This window comes from Galleria mellonella, unplaced genomic scaffold (assembly GCF_026898425.1).
Source record: "Galleria mellonella isolate WM207_F2 unplaced genomic scaffold, CSIRO_AGI_GalMel_v1 utg113, whole genome shotgun sequence".
In the NCBI taxonomy this organism is placed as follows: Eukaryota; Metazoa; Arthropoda; class Insecta; order Lepidoptera; family Pyralidae; genus Galleria; species Galleria mellonella.
The window spans coordinates 1,606,875-1,628,861 of NW_026441975.1; the positions used below are offsets into that span (position 1 = coordinate 1,606,875).

The window sequence follows — 21,987 nt, forward strand, 5'->3', positions numbered from 1 at the left end:
TCTTTTTTATATTACATTGTCATATTTCATTATATTTCGTAATGCATTTCAAATTATTATACGTAGAATAATATTATAGCAGTTTTTTTTCGTGCCCTTAGTGGCCCTGACATCCGGCATTGGATTAGAGGATTCAACCAAATGAAGTAGGTACTCATTTGTAACCATTTAATATCGTTTACAATTGTAAATACAGTATCATTTGTAGTCAAACGTTGTTACAAATTTTGTAACAATTGTTATGACATCTAGACACGGAATTTCATAATCAACTAACTCTATTAATATCTTGTGCAATGGCATTTATCTATTTATTTCATTTAATTTGGATTAACTTTTATATCCTTATTAATATCGTAAACTAGGGGCAGCCCCTAACTCAATTTTTTACCTTTCCGTAAACAAAACAACAAAAATATTAGGAAAAGAATAGATACAACCGTTCCAAAGTGATGCACTTAGATGTACATATATTAGGCAATTTATTATTATTTATATAGGTGGTAAAGTCAGCTTATATGTATTCTTTGAAAGTACGAAAAAATCAAAAGAAAAGGCTGTTTCTGCTGCAGCATATATTTCGTCATTTTCTAGGGAATCAAAATTTATAGGGTGCTTGCCATTGACACAAATAAAGGGGAAAATACAAAAACAGTAAATTTGTAGTTACATCACAAAAAATATATATTTTGCAAAATATTTTCTTTTTTCTAATTTCAATTTGTACGGAACTCTCTGTACGCGAGTCTGATTTGCACTTGGCTGGTTGTTTTTACATTTATCACAATGCATTGATCTTCGTATGAATCTATTATTCTATGTGTATTCAAACACAAAGCTTCTATGCGTACCTGGTGTTTTTTAACGAGTGTTTTTTAATATTTTGACACAATTACGTATTGTCATTCAATAATTACAGACCACATTTCTATGTATTAACTAGCCACAAAATTGCCTCATCGTTACATTTTAGGCAACTACCCATTAGTAACGCTACATCCATTATAAACATCGGGTATTGTGAACTGCTATCTATTAGGAAAATTATAGTTTTATCAGTTTATACCATTTGTGTAGCTGGCAATATAAAAGAAAATATCAATTCTCTACCACTTTTACACTGTACATGACTAAATAAGCAATATGTTCAACAAAATAAAGTAAATAAAAATCTATGAACAGAAATAAAGAAAAATAACAATAATATAGAGTCATTTGTTATCTAAATTATTATAAAAAGAATCTTATAACACTGCCTGAGAAATACATAAGACTTAGACCCGTTTATAAACAAACGAATAACAAAATACTGTACTTAATTGGATAAAACTCTTAAAATATAAAACAATTGCTGTAAGTACGTATGTATCCCGTAATATAAATCAAATGAGAATAAAGATCCATATATTTATTTAATTTGCAATTGGTATTTAACGTAAATCTAAAACATGATGGAAATATTTATAATTCAAAGTATTTTTATTCTTGTGTAAATGTAAAAAATATAATTTATCTATTATATACACACCTTACATTTTAAATCAAATTTATTATAATCTTGTTTCAGGGAATCTTATGATAGCAAAATGCCGAAGATTATCTTCAAAATTAATGGGAGACGATACGAAGGTGAGTTTACTTTGTTTCGTGACTATTTTATAAGTATACAAATTCATGTATTTTTGATCTTGTCAGCTATTTTGACCAACGCGATCGTTGTTGACCAGTATGCGTTTCGTAGCAAATGAAAAGGTTTGCTATCTTGAAATATTTTAATTCCTTAGTTTATTTAAATGAAAAAAAAAAAAAAACAATGCTACACAACGCATTATTCACCAGTGTAACGCATCGTTACGTTTTACAAGACCGTCCTCCTCCCAAATTGCATTACGTAAAAACTGACCGCCCCCTATACTGTACCTATTTTAATTTTAAATTGTATTTTTCGTAGTTGATGGTAAATATGGTCCAGATGTGTCCCTAAATGAGTATATACGAAATGTAGCAGACTTGAAAGGTACGAAAGCCATGTGCCTTGAGGGTGGTTGCGGCGCGTGTGTGGTAGCAGTCTGTGCTTCGCTGCCACCAACCAACGAATTGAAAATATTTTCTGTCAATTCCGTAAGTTATGATACTTGTCCAATTCCGTACCTTAAAATTGTCTTGAAATGATTGCTTTTGCAATATGAGCGACAAAAAAAAATACAAATATATGTATTTTTTTAATTGGCAATAATGGAATAGTAACCCTTTCCCGGAGGAATTGATTGGATGTCGACCTGTTAAGGTATATTGCTAACAATAAAGCTGTTAAATCTCCGTTATTAATAATTCCTTTCCGCAGAGTATCTATTATTATATTCAATTGCTTGTATCCTTTTATTCACTAACTTTTATTCGCGACTTCGTTCACGTGATTGGAGTATGTTGATTCATCATAAACATCATACCAGCTTTTGACTATCCACTGCTGAACATAAGCCTTCCTCTTGGTGGAGTTTACCAGTAGTTGCCACACTTGGCAGACGGATTAACAATCGCAGTTAGTCTTTAAAGATGTTTTAAGAAGGACGCTGCTGTCCATCCTTCGCTCTTCCTTAGTCGCCTCTTACGACACCCACAGGAAAGGAAGGGGCCTATTCTACACCGAGACCACACGGGATGTATGTTGATTGCTCGGGAAAGGTTATTTTCTTCTCTATTTTAAATATATATTAAATATCATCACGATTCGTTGAGTCGGTAAAGAGGTCACACATAAACGAAATCCACTTTTATGTTTATAATATTAGTGAGTTGTATAATGCAAATAAATATATACTCAATCATAACCATTAATTATTTTTTCACTAAAATATTTATTTATTTATACTTGTGCACACATTAAAATATGTCTACAGGGCGAACTTAATGCCTGATGGCATTCTCTAACATTCAACAATAACGCTATACAGAGAGGGTAAATGACAATGCATTGGTCTAACAGAATCAATTTAAAAATAAAATAAAAATTAAAGATAGCAACAGAAATACATTTTAAGATGAATGAAAATACATATGTAAATTACATACAATACAATACATGTATAAATAAATATAAGTATTACATATAATGTAATAAATATATAAGTCACAGCTAATCATACAGTAGTACAGATTGAAGCTTATCATTGTTATAATAATTTGAAATAATGTTCCCAAATAGACTCTTTGAAATAAAATTTAATATATAGTTATATAAAGAAATGACTGGTTTTACAAATCTACAATTTGAAATATATTTATTTATTCACAGATAATATGAGATAAATGTTTCTAATGGAATAAATTTATATAGTTAAAAAAAAAAATCCTTAAGATCACTGCCAGCTGGTAGGGTACCTAGGAGACATGCTGCATTTCCACGCTGAATAGCTATGAAAATGCGTAAATCTACAATTTAATTCAACATTCCCCCATATTAATTGAGATCGAAAAAAGTGAGTTTAACTTGAAGACTGGTTGCGTCGTGTTATTACTGCAGTAGCCTCAAAGATGTTTGTGGTGTTTCAATTATTTTAATTTTTTTTTTTATGTTTCTCTAGTGGGACGTTTTCTTAAAAGGCTAATGACTTCGATTTCAAATTGCGTTAATGAGCATAAGAAGGGATTTCACGAAATTGCTACGGAAACAAGAGATATTGAATACTGTGGAGAACAGTCATAAAATATAGCGTGTTTTTTATAATAAAATCAAAATGTTCTACCTTTGATACAACAACGGATTTTATCTATATTTAGATATAAAATATTAATAACGTCAACTTAATAACTTGTTCCAGTGTTTAGTGTCAGTATTATCATGTCATGGCTGGGACATAATAACCGTTGAAGGAATCGGGAATCGAAATATTGGATACCATGAAATACAAAGCAGATTAGCCAATTTTCATGGAACTCAATGTGGATATTGCACTCCTGGATGGATTATGAACATGTATAGGTAGGAGATTGCTTCTAATATTAAATAAACTTGTTTACGATTCACTATATAAAAATGATAAATAAGCTAACGACCCAACTAATAGAATATGCTAACAATTATTTATATACATCAATAATACAAAGGACTTCGTGTGAGGTTTCTTGGGAAGTTAGTGATACCTCGTGTACTCTAGAGATAGATTTGAATTACAATTGTTAATACTTAAGGAAAAAAATAAATCATATTGTGATGGTGAAATAAGAATATAGTGTGATATGCCACTTTTATATCGCCAACCAACACCAATATTATTTTTATGTACATCAGGTATTCAAAATGTCGAACAAGGCAATTAGGGAAATAAAAACTACCAATACTAAATTTCAAATAAAACATCACTTGGGTAGTATAATATCCTCCTCTTAACAGGAGAGATCAATGCCCAATTATGAAACGTCGATAAATTTTCATGACGATAATGATGATCAGAAAAATAAAAATTAGCAAATAGACGTGATATTCTATTTATAAGTGTAACCAAATAATGCTACTCTCTAGAGTTGTGTATGATGCAAAAATTTATGAAAGCTTTTTACTTACGAAAAAAAATTTTGGTAACACGTTTGTAACATTTTGATGCATTATTAAATATAGGCTGCTAAAATAAGTAATACGATTTAAATTAAAATAATATTGTAACAATAAATTTGTTCACAGCATCTACGAAAGTAAAAATAAAAAATTTAGTATGACCGAAATAGAGAATTCATTTGCTAGTAATATATGTAGATGTACCGGATACAGGCCAATTGCTGATGCTTTCAAAAGTTTTGCTACAGACGTGGATGACAACCTTAAAGCTAAAATTATCGATTTAGAAGATTTATCAAATTTAAAATCATGTGGAATTCATTGTAAACAACAATGTCGACATAAAAATGATAAAGAAAAATCTTTATTATCTACCAGAGATAATAATGATGAATGGTGCATTCTTGAAAAGGGTATTACAAAAATGATTGTGATTGATTGTGGGACCCACAAATGGTTCAAAACTTATAGGTTACTGGATGTGTTCAAAGTTATGGCGTCAGGTGATAACTATAAATTAGTTGCTGGAAATACAGGACAAGGTAACTGATTTAATTGAATATTTAAATAAAATATATAGAAATATAACTAATAAATATTTCACAGCTGGATGAAAGGCTGAATAATATCGCTATATTTATAAAATCTGTAACAACTTATAGATTAACATATATTATTTTCTTATTGAATGTAAATCATTTTAATATTAAATTTCATCATCTCATTATTCTAAAAATTTAATACATATCATGTTTAATACATACAATTCCTGTATTTCAATAATATAAAAGGATTATTGAATTTTATCTTAGGATTTTCAATCTATATAATAAGTCAATACTAACAATCAAAATGAAGTGTTAATATCATATACATATTTCTTACCACTGTTTATGTCTTCTAATGCTGACGTCACTTTTTACAGGTGTATTTCACGTTCAAGAATATCCTCGCAATGTTATAGATATATTCAATGTGAGCGAGTTGAAAGCATCTATGATCGATGAAAACCTAATAATAGGCGCTGGTGTACCATTGTCAGAAATGATGGAACTCTTCCTTAAAATTTCAGCAGAAAATGAAGATTTTGCATATTTAAAACAATTTTATGATCATATGGATCTAGTTGCACATATTCCTGTTAGAAATGTAAGATATATATTTATATATCAGTAATGTTTTGAAGGGTGGAATATGGCAGTAAATTTATAGGGTACAGAGGAATAACACCCGAGTCCTCAGGAATAGCAACACATGCCCCCCCCCCTCCCCATATGTTGCTATTCCTGAGGACTCTACGAAACGAGGACTATCATGAAAGAGTATACTCTGTTATGTCCATGGTACTGCTAATGTCTATAGGTGACGGTTACCGCTTTACATTAGATGACCCGTCAGATTGTTTGCCATTCTAAGTTGCATAAAAAATACATACTCTGTTCCTTTTAATATTGAATAATAATTATTGAACATAGATAATATTTATTGAAATTATATTTTTTTTAATTTTAGATAGGTACAGTTGGAGGGAACTTATACATGAAATATGTTAATAATGAATTTCAATCCGACTTATTTCTACTTTTTGAAACGGTTGGTGGAATGATTACAATAGGTAAGTTTGCCCACTATTTTACTAAAAACTATCCATACTTTATTTTTAATGCAAAATACTCATATTTAGTATTAGCGTTTTGTGATTACTTATAAAAAAAAATATATTTTGTGTTGTATATTTTTAAGTTACAATTACTATAACTCGATCACCTAGTCATCAGATAGACCTGAACAAATATTTTTTTGTATTAATATGCTTTTCAAACAATCTGACTATTTTGATAAAAAATTATAAATGTAGTATAATATTTATCATTCAAATAAATTTATTTAATCTTGATATATCCTTATTATTATAAGACATATATTTATCTAAACATATGCTTCAATTTTCAGCTGACAATATCAGAAACTTTAAAAAGTTAAGTTTTCCGGAGTTTTTGAATACAAATATGAACAAGCATATTATTATAAATATACTATTGCCACCATTATCTCTTTGTTGTACAGTTAAAACTTATAAGGTACAGTATATTTCTAAACAATAAGTAGTAAAATAGTTCCTTCTAAAATTTATGTGGATATATTTTTCTTTTAAATATCTACAAAACGTTACATGCAATACCAAGATCATTACATGCGTGTTCCCGATTCTAAAGAAACCTCTTTACCCATTTCTGAAGAACTCAAGCTAAATAAAACTCTAAATCTACTAAAACTATTGTAAAAATTCAGCAGCATGCATTTTTTATAAAAGATAAAAATCCAAGAAAAAAATCCCTAGTAGTAGGGCTTTCCAACGCCCATAATCACAGATTCGCATGAAATCCTACAGAAAAATACAATATTACTAATAGTAATAACATGAATACATTAAAATAAATAAATAAATAGATATCTAATACGTTTCAGATAATGCCTAGATCCCAAAATGCTCATGCTGTAGTTAATGCTGGTTTTTTATTCCAATTCAAGAAAAATACTTACACTCTGGAGAAAGCGACGATTGTCTATGGTAGTATCTCACCGAAATTTATTCACGCGAGTAAAACAGAAAACTTATTAATAAACAAAGACCCTTATACAGATGAAACACTACAATTAGCATTAAAATCATTGCAAGAAGAAATAAATCCTGAAGAAGCACCCCCAGAGCCATCATCGGCTTATAGAAAGATGTTGGCTTTGGCTTTATATTATAAGGTAATTGTTTTATATTCAAAAGTCTAAAATATCTATATAATTTAATAATACTTTGAATTATGAAAAGTAATATTATAAATGAGGTACTAGGTTTTATTCACGAACCGGTAAGGAAAGTTTGTTTCCTAAATGCACTCGAGTCTGGGTTGTGTAGGTTTTATCTCTAAATTGTTTTCATCGCACATAGTATCTTAGTTTAGAGATTAAAAAAAATATATTTACTGTAAGCGATAATGAAATGATAAAAAACACTTTTAGGCAATTTTAAGTACATGTCCGGATGATAAACTTAACCCCAAATATCGATCGGGTGGTGAAGCAATAAAACGTGATACTTCAAAAGGAGTCCAGGTTTTTGATACAGATAAATCCATATGGCCATTAAACCAACCTGTAGCTAAGCTAGAGGCTATGGCACAATGCTCAGGAGAAGCTACATTTGCTAATGATCTACTAACGGAAACTGGCGAAGTTTATGCTGCTTTTGTTACTGCTGATGCAAACCCTGGCAGCATCATTAAAGGATTTGATGCATCAAAAGCTTTAGTAAGTTTTATTAAATAAAATACTATATCTTTTTCCTTTTTTACACTGTGAATATTAAGACAATTGATATTGTTTCCGGTAATATAGAAACAAAGGAAATTATCTTTCTCAGTTATTTAACATCGTAAAAGTTGTTGTGTAGTTTTAAATTATTCGTAGAATATTATGTGATCTGTAAATTAGGTATCAGCTATTTTATATTCTAATTCTCATAATATTAGGATACAGTATAATTTTTAAATTATATTTATATATTTTATAATGTTTTAAGTATTATTATTGAAACACATTTATTTAAATAATTTAACATGGTTATAATATCTTCACAGAAAATGCCAGGTGTAATAGCATTTTATTCAGCTAAAGATATTCCAGGAAAGAATAGTTTCTGCCCTCCCATATATCCTCCACTAGTAATTGAAGATGAAGAGATTCTTTGTGATAAAGAAGTAAAATTCTATGGACAACCTGCTGGCATCATAGTCGCTCAAAGAGATAAAATAGCCAACAAAGCTGCTTTACTTGTAAAAATAAATTATGAAACTGTAAACAAAAACAAACCATTACTGACAATAGAAGATGTATTGGAATCGCCGGAAAAAGATAAAAGAGTTACAAATAACAGAACCGTTGAACCGACGGATACTGGAAATGACGTGAAATGTACAATTTATGGAAACTTGAAATTAGGAAGTCAAATACATTATACCATGGAGCCACAAACGTGTGTTGTAAAACCAACAGAAGATGGAATGGAAGTATACTCATCGACACAATGGCTTGATCAGGTCAATGTTGCAGTAGCTCAATGTTTAAAAGTCAATGTAAATAGGTAAAGATTGTTCTTGTGTGCTTTCAATTATGTAATTTTAATTTGTACATAAATAATTTTTGTTGCTTTAAGTTGCGCATATTTTATGTCACCTTAGTTAATAACAATATGTGTAATCTATGTATAATTATAAGTATTTGATGTATTACTAATGATTATTATTTGTGTCCGAAACTTCAACTATACATTAACAGTTTCTAATAGTATTAACTTCAAATATGATCTGTATTTATTTGTATATAACTTATATTTATTATTAAAGAAACAAGGTAATTAGATAAGTCACTCAAATCTTCATCGACTGTCTGCATTTCAAATATCTGTGTCTTTATTGCTATATTTTTAGTTACTTATAATTGCTTATTTTTACTTACTTTATATAATAGAAATGGTATGATTAAAGAATAATAAAATTTATTTAATTTTTTTATATGTATATTTTTATTTACATTAATTTTAGTGTAAACGTCATTGTACGTCGAGTTGGTGGAGGATATGGTGCCAAAATATCTCGTGCTAGTCAAATTGCATGCGCAGCAGCTTTAGTATCATATCTACGAGGAGAAACATGCAGATTTGTATTGCCCTTAGAATTAAATGTAAAGATAATTGGTAAACGTTTACCAACAAGCTGCAAATTCGAGGTACCTTATTTCAATATTTTTTAATTTTAAGAATCTACAAAAATTTAATTATTTAAGATTTATTTACATTTTGATATTTGAATATAATTAATTAATTATTGATATATATTAATTTTATACAAAATTTTATATGTATTATATAAAAATATGTAAAAAATATAATCTATCTATTACCATATATACACACCTTACATCTACGTGCTATAAATAAAAGAAGGCATTTCGAAAATCAAATTTTTAAATTTGATTTTCGCAAGTATTACACTTTAGTGTTTATACCTAAGTAATACTTGACACAAATAAAAAAAGTTTATTGTAAGAATGCCAATATAACAATTGTAATTTGTTAAAACATATTATTAAATTTTTTTTATTAATTAAATATCAAAATTTTACTCTAACCCTTGAAGTATAAATGCAAAAGTTTATAAGAATGGATGGATAGATGTTTGTTACTCTTTCACGCAAATACTACTAAACAAATATTTATGTAATTTGGTACACGGGTACCTAAAAAACAACTAATCAACTACGCTCACTAACACATATTACCTAATTCAGCACATAGCATATTTTATATGCCGTTCCACGCTGGAAAAGTCGCGGGTACAGCTAGTTTTCTACATATAGATTCTATTAATAAAGTTAACGAAACTTAAAATTTCAGCTTGGAGTAAATAAGGAAGGTGTGATTCAATATCTTAAAAACACATTTTACCAAGACAATGGTTGTTCTCGAAATGAAACCACTGCCAGTGTAACCTTAAACCATTTTATGAACTGCTATGACACTCGTCGATGGTACATTGATGCTAACAGCGTTATTACGGATACTCCTTCAAATACGTGGTGTAGGGCTCCAGGTATATAATTGTCATTTTATAAATCTATTACCTACTTATTCGTATAAAGAGACCAATTCAGTTTAGTTGAAGAAAAAAGAAAAAGCGTCTTACTTAAATAAGTAATATTTATATTTTATTCCATTTAATATTTTTGCAAAAGAATTTATTAAATATATTGTATATTTTTAACTTATATGAAATTAAATTTATATATTTACCATACAGCATCTACTGAAGGCATCGCAATGATAGAATATATAATGGAGAGAATAGCTTACAATTTAGGTAAAGACCCACTAGAAGTTAGAATGTTAAATATGGCAAAAGAGGATAATCCGATACCAGAATTAATTGAGGTGTTAAAAAAAGATGCAAATTATAATGAGAGGTTAGAAGAAATAAAAGAATTCAACGATAACAACAGATGGAGGAAACGTGCTATGAAAATAATTCCGATGACATACGATTTATTCTATCTCGGCCCTTTTAATTCGTTAATATCAATATATCAAGCTGATGGTTCAATTATGATAACTCATGGCGGTACAGAAATGGGTCAAGGTATCAATACAAAAGTAGCTCAAGTTTGTGCCTACATACTAGGTGCCCCTTTAGACAAAATCAGTGTGAAACCAAGTTCAACATTTACATCTCCAAATTGTACATCTACTGGAGCTAGTATCGGTAGTGAATGTGTAGCCTATGCGACGATGAAAGCCTGTGAAATAATATTACAAAGACTGGAGCCGATTAAACAGAAACTCGGAAAGTATACATGGGAAGAGCTTATAAGAGAAGCCCATATTTCACATGTGGATCTTCAAGCTTCTTATTTTTACACAACTGCTAGTGATGTAAAACCATACGATATATACGGTGTAATCGCATTGGAAGTAGAAGTCGATATATTAACTGGAAATCATGATGTTCGGAGGGTAGATTTGCTGGAAGATACGGGAAGGAGTTTAAGTCCTCAAATCGATGTTGGTCAGGTAAATTTTAGTATTTAAAGAAATATATAAAAAAAAACTTCCTTAACAGTTTTATGAATGTGTATCAATTCTTGGATATTTACATTCCTGAAAAATTATATCTTAATTGGTTTAGCAGTAACAAATACTTTCACATTACAATATTTAGAAAAATCACTAATTTAAAGAAACAAATTTAAATAATTTATCATATTTTATTAATATACAGATTGAAGGAGCATTTATTATGGGGCTTGGGTATTGGACATCTGAGAAGATTATCACCGACCCCAATACGGGAAGGATATTAACAGATCGCACATGGACTTACAAACCACCTGGAATTAAGGATATACCCGCTGATTTCAGAGTTTATTTTAGAAGAAACGCCAATAACGAATTTGGTGTATTACAATCAAAAGGTAGAAAAACATTGCCAGTTTCAATAGTTTTTGTATTCAATCAGAATCTATATTGTAAGCTTTTGGGCAGTCGACTATCAGCAAGTCATATTTTATATGCATATAAACTGCATAGAAATATCTGTGCTAAATTGAATACTTTTTTATGATTGTAGCGACCGGTGAACCATCCTTTTGTTTAGCGGTGGCCGTAGTTCACGCACTACGCGAGGCAGTGAGGGCAGCACGCTTGGAAGCTGGATATGCGGATCAATGGGTGGAAATAGGTAAGCATGAGCATTTTTAATAACTAAAATAAACTCATGCTGTAGAAAATATCACTGGAGGTATTCAGTCGTAAATTATAGTTGATCTATTAAAATAAATTACAAAATGTTCTAAAATGTGCGAATATTTGGACAGTTTATAAATATAATATTACGCAAGAGTTAATTTATTAAATGAGTTTAAAATTATTAATTTATAGACTTCCCGTTACATGATCTATTATGTATAAGAGAAGAGAATTAACGCGACGTATTAATGTATATTATGTTAATTTTATAAATAATATTGCAATTATTAATATAATAATTAATCCTAATATTATAAATGTGAAAGTTTGTAAAGATGTTTAGATATTTATGTTTGTTTATTAATCATACTCAACTAAACGAATTTTAATGAAATTTAGTACACGGATAAGTTATATCCTGATTTAACCATATCTACATATGCACTCGAACAAATAATATACAATTAATAAATTGAATATTTTTATATCAATTAAGGCTGGTCCTTCTTTTTAAATATTATAAATTAACCACCCGTTTTATTTTCAGATGTCCCGTGTACAGTGGAAAATATCTTTATGTCAGTAGGCCACGAGTTGAGTCATTTTACATTGAAATGAAATCAAATACATGAAAAGATTATGAACGAGTCCTAACTCGCGAAAAAGACTTTCAATACAGTGTATTCTTTAGGTTACTTACTTCTTTACTAATATATACTAAACATTGTGTGAAAAAAAAAAAACAAATTAAAGTATATTAAATACTAATTAGAAACAAAATTATTGTTATCCTAAAAAAAATAATTTAAGACGAGTCTTTCTTTCTAATATAACGAAACTGTAATAAGACGATGTCTATACATAGACAGTCTTTAGAATAAAATAATATGAGGGAAATATTAATGACACTAATAGATCCTAAAACAATATTATTTGGGAATTTTGGTTGTCTGCCTGTATGTTTGTTCCGGCATCACGCAAAATGTACTGCACCATATTGGATACCATACTAATTTAAAATCTTATGCATGTTTTATCTTGATACGCCGTCTAAAAGTAATCGATTTTTCTATGCATACAAGGAGCAGGCAAAAAGTTAATATTCAATAACTTTATAAATGCATCAGGTAACATGACGACAATGCTAATATTCATGCCGCCTTCGTTCATAAAAATTAAAAGTAGGTGCGTTTCACTTATATGTACTAACACCTTTTTATTACCAATAAGTGTGTGTGTTTTATTTTTTTAGTTACTAACTGAGATATGTTCTTTATAATTGTGATACACAGAGGCAAATAATGTCTATTAAATAGCAATATAATTAGATTTGAAGAAAGAAAGAAACATTTATATAATGCTTAGTTTCACACGTAATTACGGAAAATGTAATAATATAATATAAATATATAATGTAAGTGTATTATAAATGTAACTGCAAAACATGTATTTCACACAATGAACGAAACTGTTTTTATGTCTATTTTACCCCTATCAGTACTAAATAGTAATAAAACAAATAAATAAAATTATTTATATCTTGATTGTGTTAATCAAATTTATTGTTTAAACTTTTTTATAATAGTATATTGTCAATTTTATTACAAGTTTTAGGAGATGTAAAATTAATAGGTGACAACAAACAAAAATAATAGATATTTTTCACAAAAACAGAAATTATGCAAATATACACATAATGTTGTAAAATAACTTCTTAAATATAATAATACTAAAATTAAAGTTTTTTTTTATATGTTCAATATTTATAAAATGATACAAAACTTCTAATAATATTATAATTATATCCTCATGTATATTCTATCCAATATATCCTTAATAATACTATAAATATGAAAGTGAGTTTGTTTATTTGTTAACCTTACGCCAATTCCCTAACGCCTTAAGCCAATTCCCATGGCATAATATTTTCAATGAAAACAAAAAACAAAACAACGTCAAAACAAGGCGGGCTGTCTCGATCTAATTTCACATAAGTTGACCTAGGTAGATGATCATTCAAAATATAATGTATGCTTATGTATTACTTTTAACAATACAATTAACAATAAAACATCAAAACAATCCAAATGGATAAGTTAGAATAGAAAAGAAACCAATCATTTTTAGATTTTTTGTCTACCTACGTTCTGGAATCACGCAAAAACTATTATTCCAAATTAGATGTAATTTTCACAGTGGCATGATGGTCGAACTTAACATCCGGTGTACGTTTTACTACAAAAACCAAATGTACGAAGTAGCGGACGAACACTAGTCTAAAATATGAGTAGATAAATGACCTCTAAAGAAAACTTTAATAAAACAAACCCTTCAATTTACGTCGAATGAAGTAGTTTAAACGTTGAAATATTTAATATTAACAGCTTATTAGTAGGTGGCGTTAAAACTATACAATCATGATCCACTTTGCGATTGATTGAAATGTTTCAGAATGATCACGCTACAAATATAATATTCGGGGAGTATCTTTTAATTTGTAATCGTAACAACAATTGTATTTTTTTTTATACAACTTAGAATGGCAAACGAGCTGATAGCCCACCTGATGGAAAATGGTAACCGTCGCCTATAGACATGAGCAGTACCATGGACATAACAGAGTATACTGTTTCGCCCATTATACCCCCCATGCGTTGCCATTCCTGAAGACTCAGGTGTTATTCCTCTGTACCCTGTAAATTCACGCCATATCCCACCCTTCAAACCAAAACACAGACATGCAAACGCAACTGCTTTACGGTTGAAACACGAATGGGACAGAGGTACCCAAGCAAACGACTTTTGTACAAAGTCTCCCTCTAGTGAGTATATTTAATGGAGACTATTTCTTTTGTAAATCTATATACATATAACAGAATAGAAAAACATAATAAAATTGTAATTATACTATGATACTTGGGAGATATTTGCCGTGTGGTCCCGGCATAGAATAGTCCACCCCTTCCTTTCCCGTAGGTATCGTAAGAGGTGACTAAGGGAGGGCGAGGGATGCGCAGCAGCGTCCCTTTTAAAACATCTCTAGCCTAACTGCGGTTACCAATCCGCCTGCGAAGCATAGTAACTACTGGTAAAATCCCCCCAAGGGGAGGCTTCTGTTTAGCAATGATACATATACACAGCTATATACAGCTGATATATATACAGGATGTCTGGTAATGAATGGATAACCCTGAAACATGTTATAGTTCAATTTATGGCCATCCTAAAAAAATACGAAACAAAATATATCATAAGTAGTACCTTTGTTATCTTTATTTTAAAGAAAAGTCAAATTTTTCTATCTTATTTTACTGTCCTGATAACTATGACCAGAAATTAATGAATTCTATTGGTTTTTTGTTGTTTTATTATTATACACTAACTGTGCTGATAGATAGAAAGTGACTAGCTATTGCAGTTTTTTTTTAATACGCAAATTAATCTATTTTTGAAAAATATGCAAAAAAAAAAAACATTTTTAAGTAAAGTTCAAACTTATAGGGTATAAAAAAAGTTTATGAATACATGGGTGACCAATAATTTTAAAATAATTTCTGTTTCAAGTAGATTTTACAATGGTACTATTCATAACTGTATCTATCATAAATAGTGACTTATTGCCATTAATGTAGGAAAGGAGAAAATTTGACTAAATAATAAAATTTGTAATATGGGAACATTTTTTAAATTGAAATGTATCTCATCATTGGGCAATAATAAAAAACAACATTTAATATTCAAAATAACTTATTTTACATAAATTTACAATAAATGCTCAAATTGTTTTCTTCTCACTCTTATGCATGCCCTGCATCTTCGGATAAATGCTCTTCTGAGCAGTTTTGTATGCCGTCGCTCGTTTATTTTCGATGCGGCTGCTCTGACACGACTGCGTAATTTGTCCAAAGACTATATAGGCTTACCACTGGGCTGCTTCAAAGAGGAAGTGACCACTTCCTCTTTGAAGCAACCCCAGTAAAAAAATCCAATGGATTTAAATCCGGTGAACGTGGAGGCCACAGAATTGGCCCTAGGCGCCCTATCAATTGAATCAAATCAAAAAATCAAACAGAGAACTGTGTGTTCGAATCCCATGCAATTGCGCTATCAATAGATAATCTTTCCGAACTATCATTCAGAATAGAATTTCATTATATATATTTCTAAGATGTATATTTCTATTTAAAATATAAAACAAGATTGCGAATTATAGTACTGGTGCCGCCTATTAAAACGAAGGTTACGTCCTTAGATTATATAGATAAAGCATGGAGCCTAAAAAACAGGTCAAGTTTTTGTCAGCTAATTCTAAAATTAACTAACTTGTTTTTTTTTTTCAGTGTTTTATATACTTATCTACGCATAAAATGTATCTTGACGTATTATTTAAAAATTAAAATGGACGTTTACGCCTTAAAAAGATGCAGAAATTATAAGACAAAATAAATATATAAGTTATAAAGGAACCACTCATATATATACTTATACGAAAAAGTTGACCCGTTTTTTTCGAAGCATTTGTATGGAGATACTCTATCTATATAGTCTAAGGTTACGACATATAAAAATTCTATATTAATTCTTCCAATCAGCATGACGTAGGTACATATGGTACAAACTATTATCAGTTCACAGGGTAAAGGCGGGTTTGGTACAGTCGCATGGTACGTTCTAATAACGCGATAAGCTTTTATTCGACTTGAGAATGGAGTCACTTTTTTTAATTGACTTGAAAAAGAAAGAGTTTTACAAAATCGGTTGTATTTTTTTATGTTTATTACCTCGAAACTCTGCAGTTGTATACTTATTTTTAAATACTTTTTTTATCTATAAGGCTATACTTACAGATTGCTTACATAGAAATGTTATCAGAATAGGTTTAGTAGTTTATTTTTAAATCAAAATAACAGATTTTCCCCCAATTAAAGATAGATTTTTGGCGAATAAAAGGAAGTTTTATAAAAAAATTGTCTATTTAAATATTTGATGTTTTTTTATAATTACAATTTAAACATAATTATCTTCTAAAAATAATAAATATGAATAAAAATTATATACCATTGCTTTTGTTTTTTATTGTGATAAACCTCTATGCAGACATTATAATTTTATGCAACTTAATCGTATTTCAACAGTCTCTCCATTCACCCCTATTTTTCCAATCAATAAAGCAGTTCCTTTTAATAGCAGTAAAAAAATGTAAGTATGAAGGAAAAATATTTCCATAGTACTTCTATGTTAATTGAATCACGATAAAAGAAGGCATTTTTATTTTACAGGTCAATTCTGTTATATGTGTAGTTAATAATGAAAGAAAGTTAGGTAATACACAGTTTTCACATTAAAATATTTTTACTTAAATTTAAACAGTCCGTGGTCTGTTTAAATTGGAGTATTTATGGAGTTCTATTTTTTCCATGTAATTTCTATAGTAAAAATTATATTATAGATTAATACAAAATACTATTTGATAAAAACCTTTAGAGTTACGCTTGTGTATGTACTTACCCCGCCCATGGATTAAGGCAATGCAATAGCAGACAGCTATTCTAACAGTCGTCTCCGCTGACGAAACACTACCGTAGACAAGTATGTATCGCTCATCTTACTTATACTACCTAATCTATATGTAGGTATATTCATTAAAATAAATTTAAATTTATTATTATAAAAAAAATTTGGTTATGTTATAGATGTCAAAAAAAAGTTTAGTATCTTTTAGATTTAAAAAATATGTGTATGAAATGAATTAATTATTCACCAAAGTGATTAAAAATAGAAAATCTATATATGTGTGTGTGTGTTTGAATTATATAATAGTAAATAATATAATTGCATATATAAGAAAACGAAAGATGTAGAGAAAGTGAACACGGCTGTAAAGATAATAAAAAGTAAAAATACAATTAAATAAATGAAATCTGTACAATAAAATTTATATTTTTTTCATTTTTAAGAGTATTAAAGATAATTATAAAAAAAAATTTTATAATTATTTAAAATTTTAATAAAACTACTCGTAAAAGACGACATAGAAATGACCTCTATAATAAAAATACACCTTTTTTTTATTAAAATAAAATCTCATCACATTAAATACCGTAAAGAAGAGATGACAATTTAGTTATTTAGATCATAAATTAAATTATATATATAATTTATTTTTAAGCAGCATGTACTTATAACGGGATTCAATAACTAAAAAGCAGTATAAATGACTACGGTTTTGAAAATAAAACCAAAATTATTAATTTCGGAAAATACAGTAAAATCATAAAAATAAATAATAATAAATCGTGATTTAAAATAAATTCAATTTGAAATATAGCATTCTTTTAACGAGAAAACATCAAAATAATTTGACAGGAGAGAAAACCGTCAAGTAAAATATTTTGTAGGGAGCAATTGAAACGTTCCTTCAAGTATAGCTGTGAAATGTGGCCGGAAGAGAAAATTTCCTTATGAAAAAAGAAAATCTGTTTTTACAATTTTGCATATTACGATATTTTCACAGTACGTTACGGTGCCGATATAAAAGGAAACGCTAATGGCCAATTAAAATTGTTTACCGCGAAAATCTCTATATAACTTCAATGCTAAAAGAAACATGAGTTCGACGTTAAAATACATACATACGAGTACTTACATATATACATCGCATCTGTTATCCGTTGGAGTAGACAGAAACAATGGAATACCAAAGACTCCGATCCCAATAGACTGCAATTGCTGTTTTCAAATTCGTTCATCTATTTTTACGAGTTTTCTGGACATAAATATTTTTTTCTCAAACATGCTTGGCAATGTGAGCATTATTTTGACAATCTTCTTCGAAATAAATCAAAATTGCCGTACTGGCCAGATACATGCGGACAGCGGCCGCCAAAAGTTGTATGAAGATCCATATCTGTCGTGTTTTGCGACCAGATAAATTACTATGTAAACTCATATCTGTCCTGTAATTTAAAAATGGAATGACCTTTTACTTCTAAAATGGCTACCAAGGAGGTAACTAAAAAAAGGTGTTATTTAAATTTTGAACTGGTTTGCAAATAGAAAGCTGTTTATTGAAAAAAAAAACACAAAAAAACATTATGGCGCGTGAAAAATTATTATTGTTCGTTATTCGTCATTAAACTTAAAAAGTAAAATTGTGTTTTTGATTTCCGCGCATTGTTTGAGAAAAGTACTATACAAGCCTTAGCCACAACTAGGCATTGATGGACAAACGTACGAATGTGGGCCGAGGCGTAGCCGAGGCACACAATGCCTCAGTTGCTGGCCGCTGCAGTAATGTACTATAATTCAGCTGTTTTTCAGTATGTAATCTATTGAGGCAACATACTTGTATCTAGAGCAGCCTCTATCGTCATCACTACTTATTGGTAGTGTGTATAAAATCTCTTATTATTTCAGCTGTTAACTTAGCTGAGTTTTGCCAGTAGTTGCCACGCTAGGCAAGCGGGTTGGCAAACGCAGTTAGGCTTTTAGAGATGTTTTAAGAGGCACGCTGCTGCCCATCTCTCGACTTGCCTTAGTCGCCTCTTACGACACCCACGGGAAAGGAAGGCGTGGCCTATTCTATGTCGAGACCACGGCACGGGATAAAATCCCTTACGTATTCTTTTTTCATTCATCCTCTTTAAATGACCGTATATTGTTTCACAGTACATCTTTCTCTCTAATCTCACTACTTGATTTGATACTAGAATTACAATCAGAATTATACAATAAAATCACAATCGGAAATAAACAAGAATGCCAGTTCACTGGTCGTTTTTTTTTATTATTTTTTTTGTATGTGTGACTGCGTTTAAACATTTAATTTAAATCCAAAACACGTTTCGTAGTGAACATTTATGTAAAAGGTAATGTGAAAATTTGTTGCCATTTGGGTGTAATTACCTATTAATTTTACCATAGCAGCTTTTCTTCTGAAAATATAAGGAATATTAATTCTATAATATACTATTACCATTTGGTGTTCCCCACGGCAGTGTGAACTTTGTAAGCATGTATTCGTCTGTAATTAACCGAAATTTCACGTCGTATTCATTTCTTAGGGTTCCATAAGAAATAATTCATAGGAACCCTTATTGCAGCGACATCGTCCTTCCATCTGTTTATCGTAACGCTCTTTTCTGGCAGCTACTAATGAAAAATATATGAAATTTTAAATATTTTTAAAAATTGTTCATCCACATATATAAAGGAATCGTAAATATTTTTTTGTTTTCTTTACTAAGGAAAAAGAGGTGTACAAGAGATAACATCTAAATGTGATTCTTTTGCACATTCTTTGAAGATTTTCATTTATATTTATGTCAAGTGTATAATATTAATGATTATGTATTTATTTTATATATGTATATAAGAAATACAATAAAAGTATTTGTATTTAAGTTTAATTTATGTAATAACGACAAAAAAAATTCATTTAAAGAAAATAAAAACTTACCTACGTATACTGTGTCATATATTTTATTTATATATGATTTTAAATGTCAAACATAGTTTGGATAACTTGAAAAAAATATTGAGTGAATGATATTCTAAAAGTTTATAGGCCACTAAAAAAATAACGATTCGATACATTCGCATTTTATCAAGAAATAATTAAGTTTTAAAAATAAAAGTCTCAATAGTCAGTAATAAAGTTATTATTATTGTCCGTGGCAGCACTAACTATGGAACATTTCCATCAAAGAAAGTTCGATTAATGGTACTTAGTAATAAACTTAAAGCTCGGTCATGGCTACCTACCAACCCTTTGCACTTACGTACACACGTGTTACAATCGTGTGAACTGTCATATTCACATGAAGTCCTCAAACATTCATTAGTAGTTTTTCACAATTCGAGACCATGTACTTGAACCATTGAAATATAATAACAATCCTTACTAATTGTGACGATCTCTGGATAGATAGATGTTTGTTACTCTTTCAAGCAAAAACTATTGAAAGAAACTCTGTACATGAATTGGTTATATTCTGACTTAGAACATAGGATACTTTATACACTGATTCACGTAGATTAAGCCACGGGATACAGCTAGTATTTTAGATGTGAAAATACATTTATTTGTTTCTTATTAGTATCGTATAAAGGACATACAAAAAAAGCCTTGCATAAATGGAATACCACAATAGTCCTATTACATTTAATTAAAAATATTTCATTTATACCAACTCGAAATGTGAATGATTAAGATGACATTTAAGATCATCATCATTGTTTACACTTTTAATAAAATAAAATGTGAAAGTTATAAAAAAATTGTTATTAAACGGATTTCAGTGAAAAATACACAAATAGATAATAACCTAGATATATTATATTAGGCGACTTTATGTATTAATTCATGGAAGCAAAGTTATGAGACACGGGTAATTGGTAATAAATTAATTATTATTGTAATAGCATGAAGTATTAAATATTATCATCAAAGAACTTTATTTATCATATTTAATAATGAATTTGGACTTGAGCTTACCTATTACAATTGTGTGAACTTACACAATCACCGTACCAAGTACCAGAGGGAGACTTTGAAGTCGATTGCTTGGGTACCTCTGTTCCATTCGTATTTCAACCGTAAAGCAGTTGTGTTTACATGGTTGTGTTTCGGTGGGATATGGCGTGAATTTACAGGGTACGGAGGAATAACACCTGAGTCCTCAGGAATGGCAACGCATGGGGGTTATCATGGGCGAAACAGTATACTCTGTTATGTCTATGATACTGCTCATGTCTATAGGCGACGGTTACCACTTTCCATCAGGTGGGCCGTCAGCTTGTTTGCCATTCTAAGTTGTATAAAAAAAATCACTTGAAGACTTCCCCTAATAAAAAAAAAATACTAAATCGTGAAAAGTTACGACAATTCGTGTTTTCGGATTCATATTTTTATCTCTATTAGTGTGTGTTTTTACAATTTTTGATCACGTGTTACTAAATATTAGTATTGAAGTTGAAAAATAATAATAATTCATTATCACTATCCACTGCTGAACAAAAGCCTTCATGATAAGGGGGGGGGGGGAGGGTTGCCAGTAGTTTCCACGCTTGGTAAGCACTTGGGACCAACCATTCCAACCGCAGTTAGGATTAGTGATGTTTTAACAGGGACGCTGCT

At 29.7% G+C, this 21,987-nt stretch overlaps 1 protein-coding gene across 1 annotated transcript in view; it reads left to right on the forward strand.

The window, feature by feature from the left end:
- The first annotated feature begins 1,573 nt into the window (after positions 1–1,573).
- Positions 1,574–21,987, forward strand: part of LOC113513057 (xanthine dehydrogenase) — a 32,761-nt gene continuing 12,347 nt past the window's right edge. Inside the window, 17 exon segments of the mRNA XM_052893314.1 lie at positions 1,574–1,629; positions 1,952–2,121; positions 3,822–3,982; positions 4,682–5,097; positions 5,481–5,704; positions 6,068–6,170; positions 6,509–6,636; positions 7,025–7,315; positions 7,574–7,861; positions 8,191–8,693; positions 9,154–9,337; positions 10,005–10,200; positions 10,408–11,174; positions 11,383–11,575; positions 11,731–11,841; positions 12,397–12,463; positions 19,658–19,717. Coding sequence (XP_052749274.1) covers positions 1,587–1,629; positions 1,952–2,121; positions 3,822–3,982; positions 4,682–5,097; positions 5,481–5,704; positions 6,068–6,170; positions 6,509–6,636; positions 7,025–7,315; positions 7,574–7,861; positions 8,191–8,693; positions 9,154–9,337; positions 10,005–10,200; positions 10,408–11,174; positions 11,383–11,575; positions 11,731–11,841; positions 12,397–12,463; positions 19,658–19,717 — 3,905 coding nt within the window. The 5' untranslated portion in view covers positions 1,574–1,586.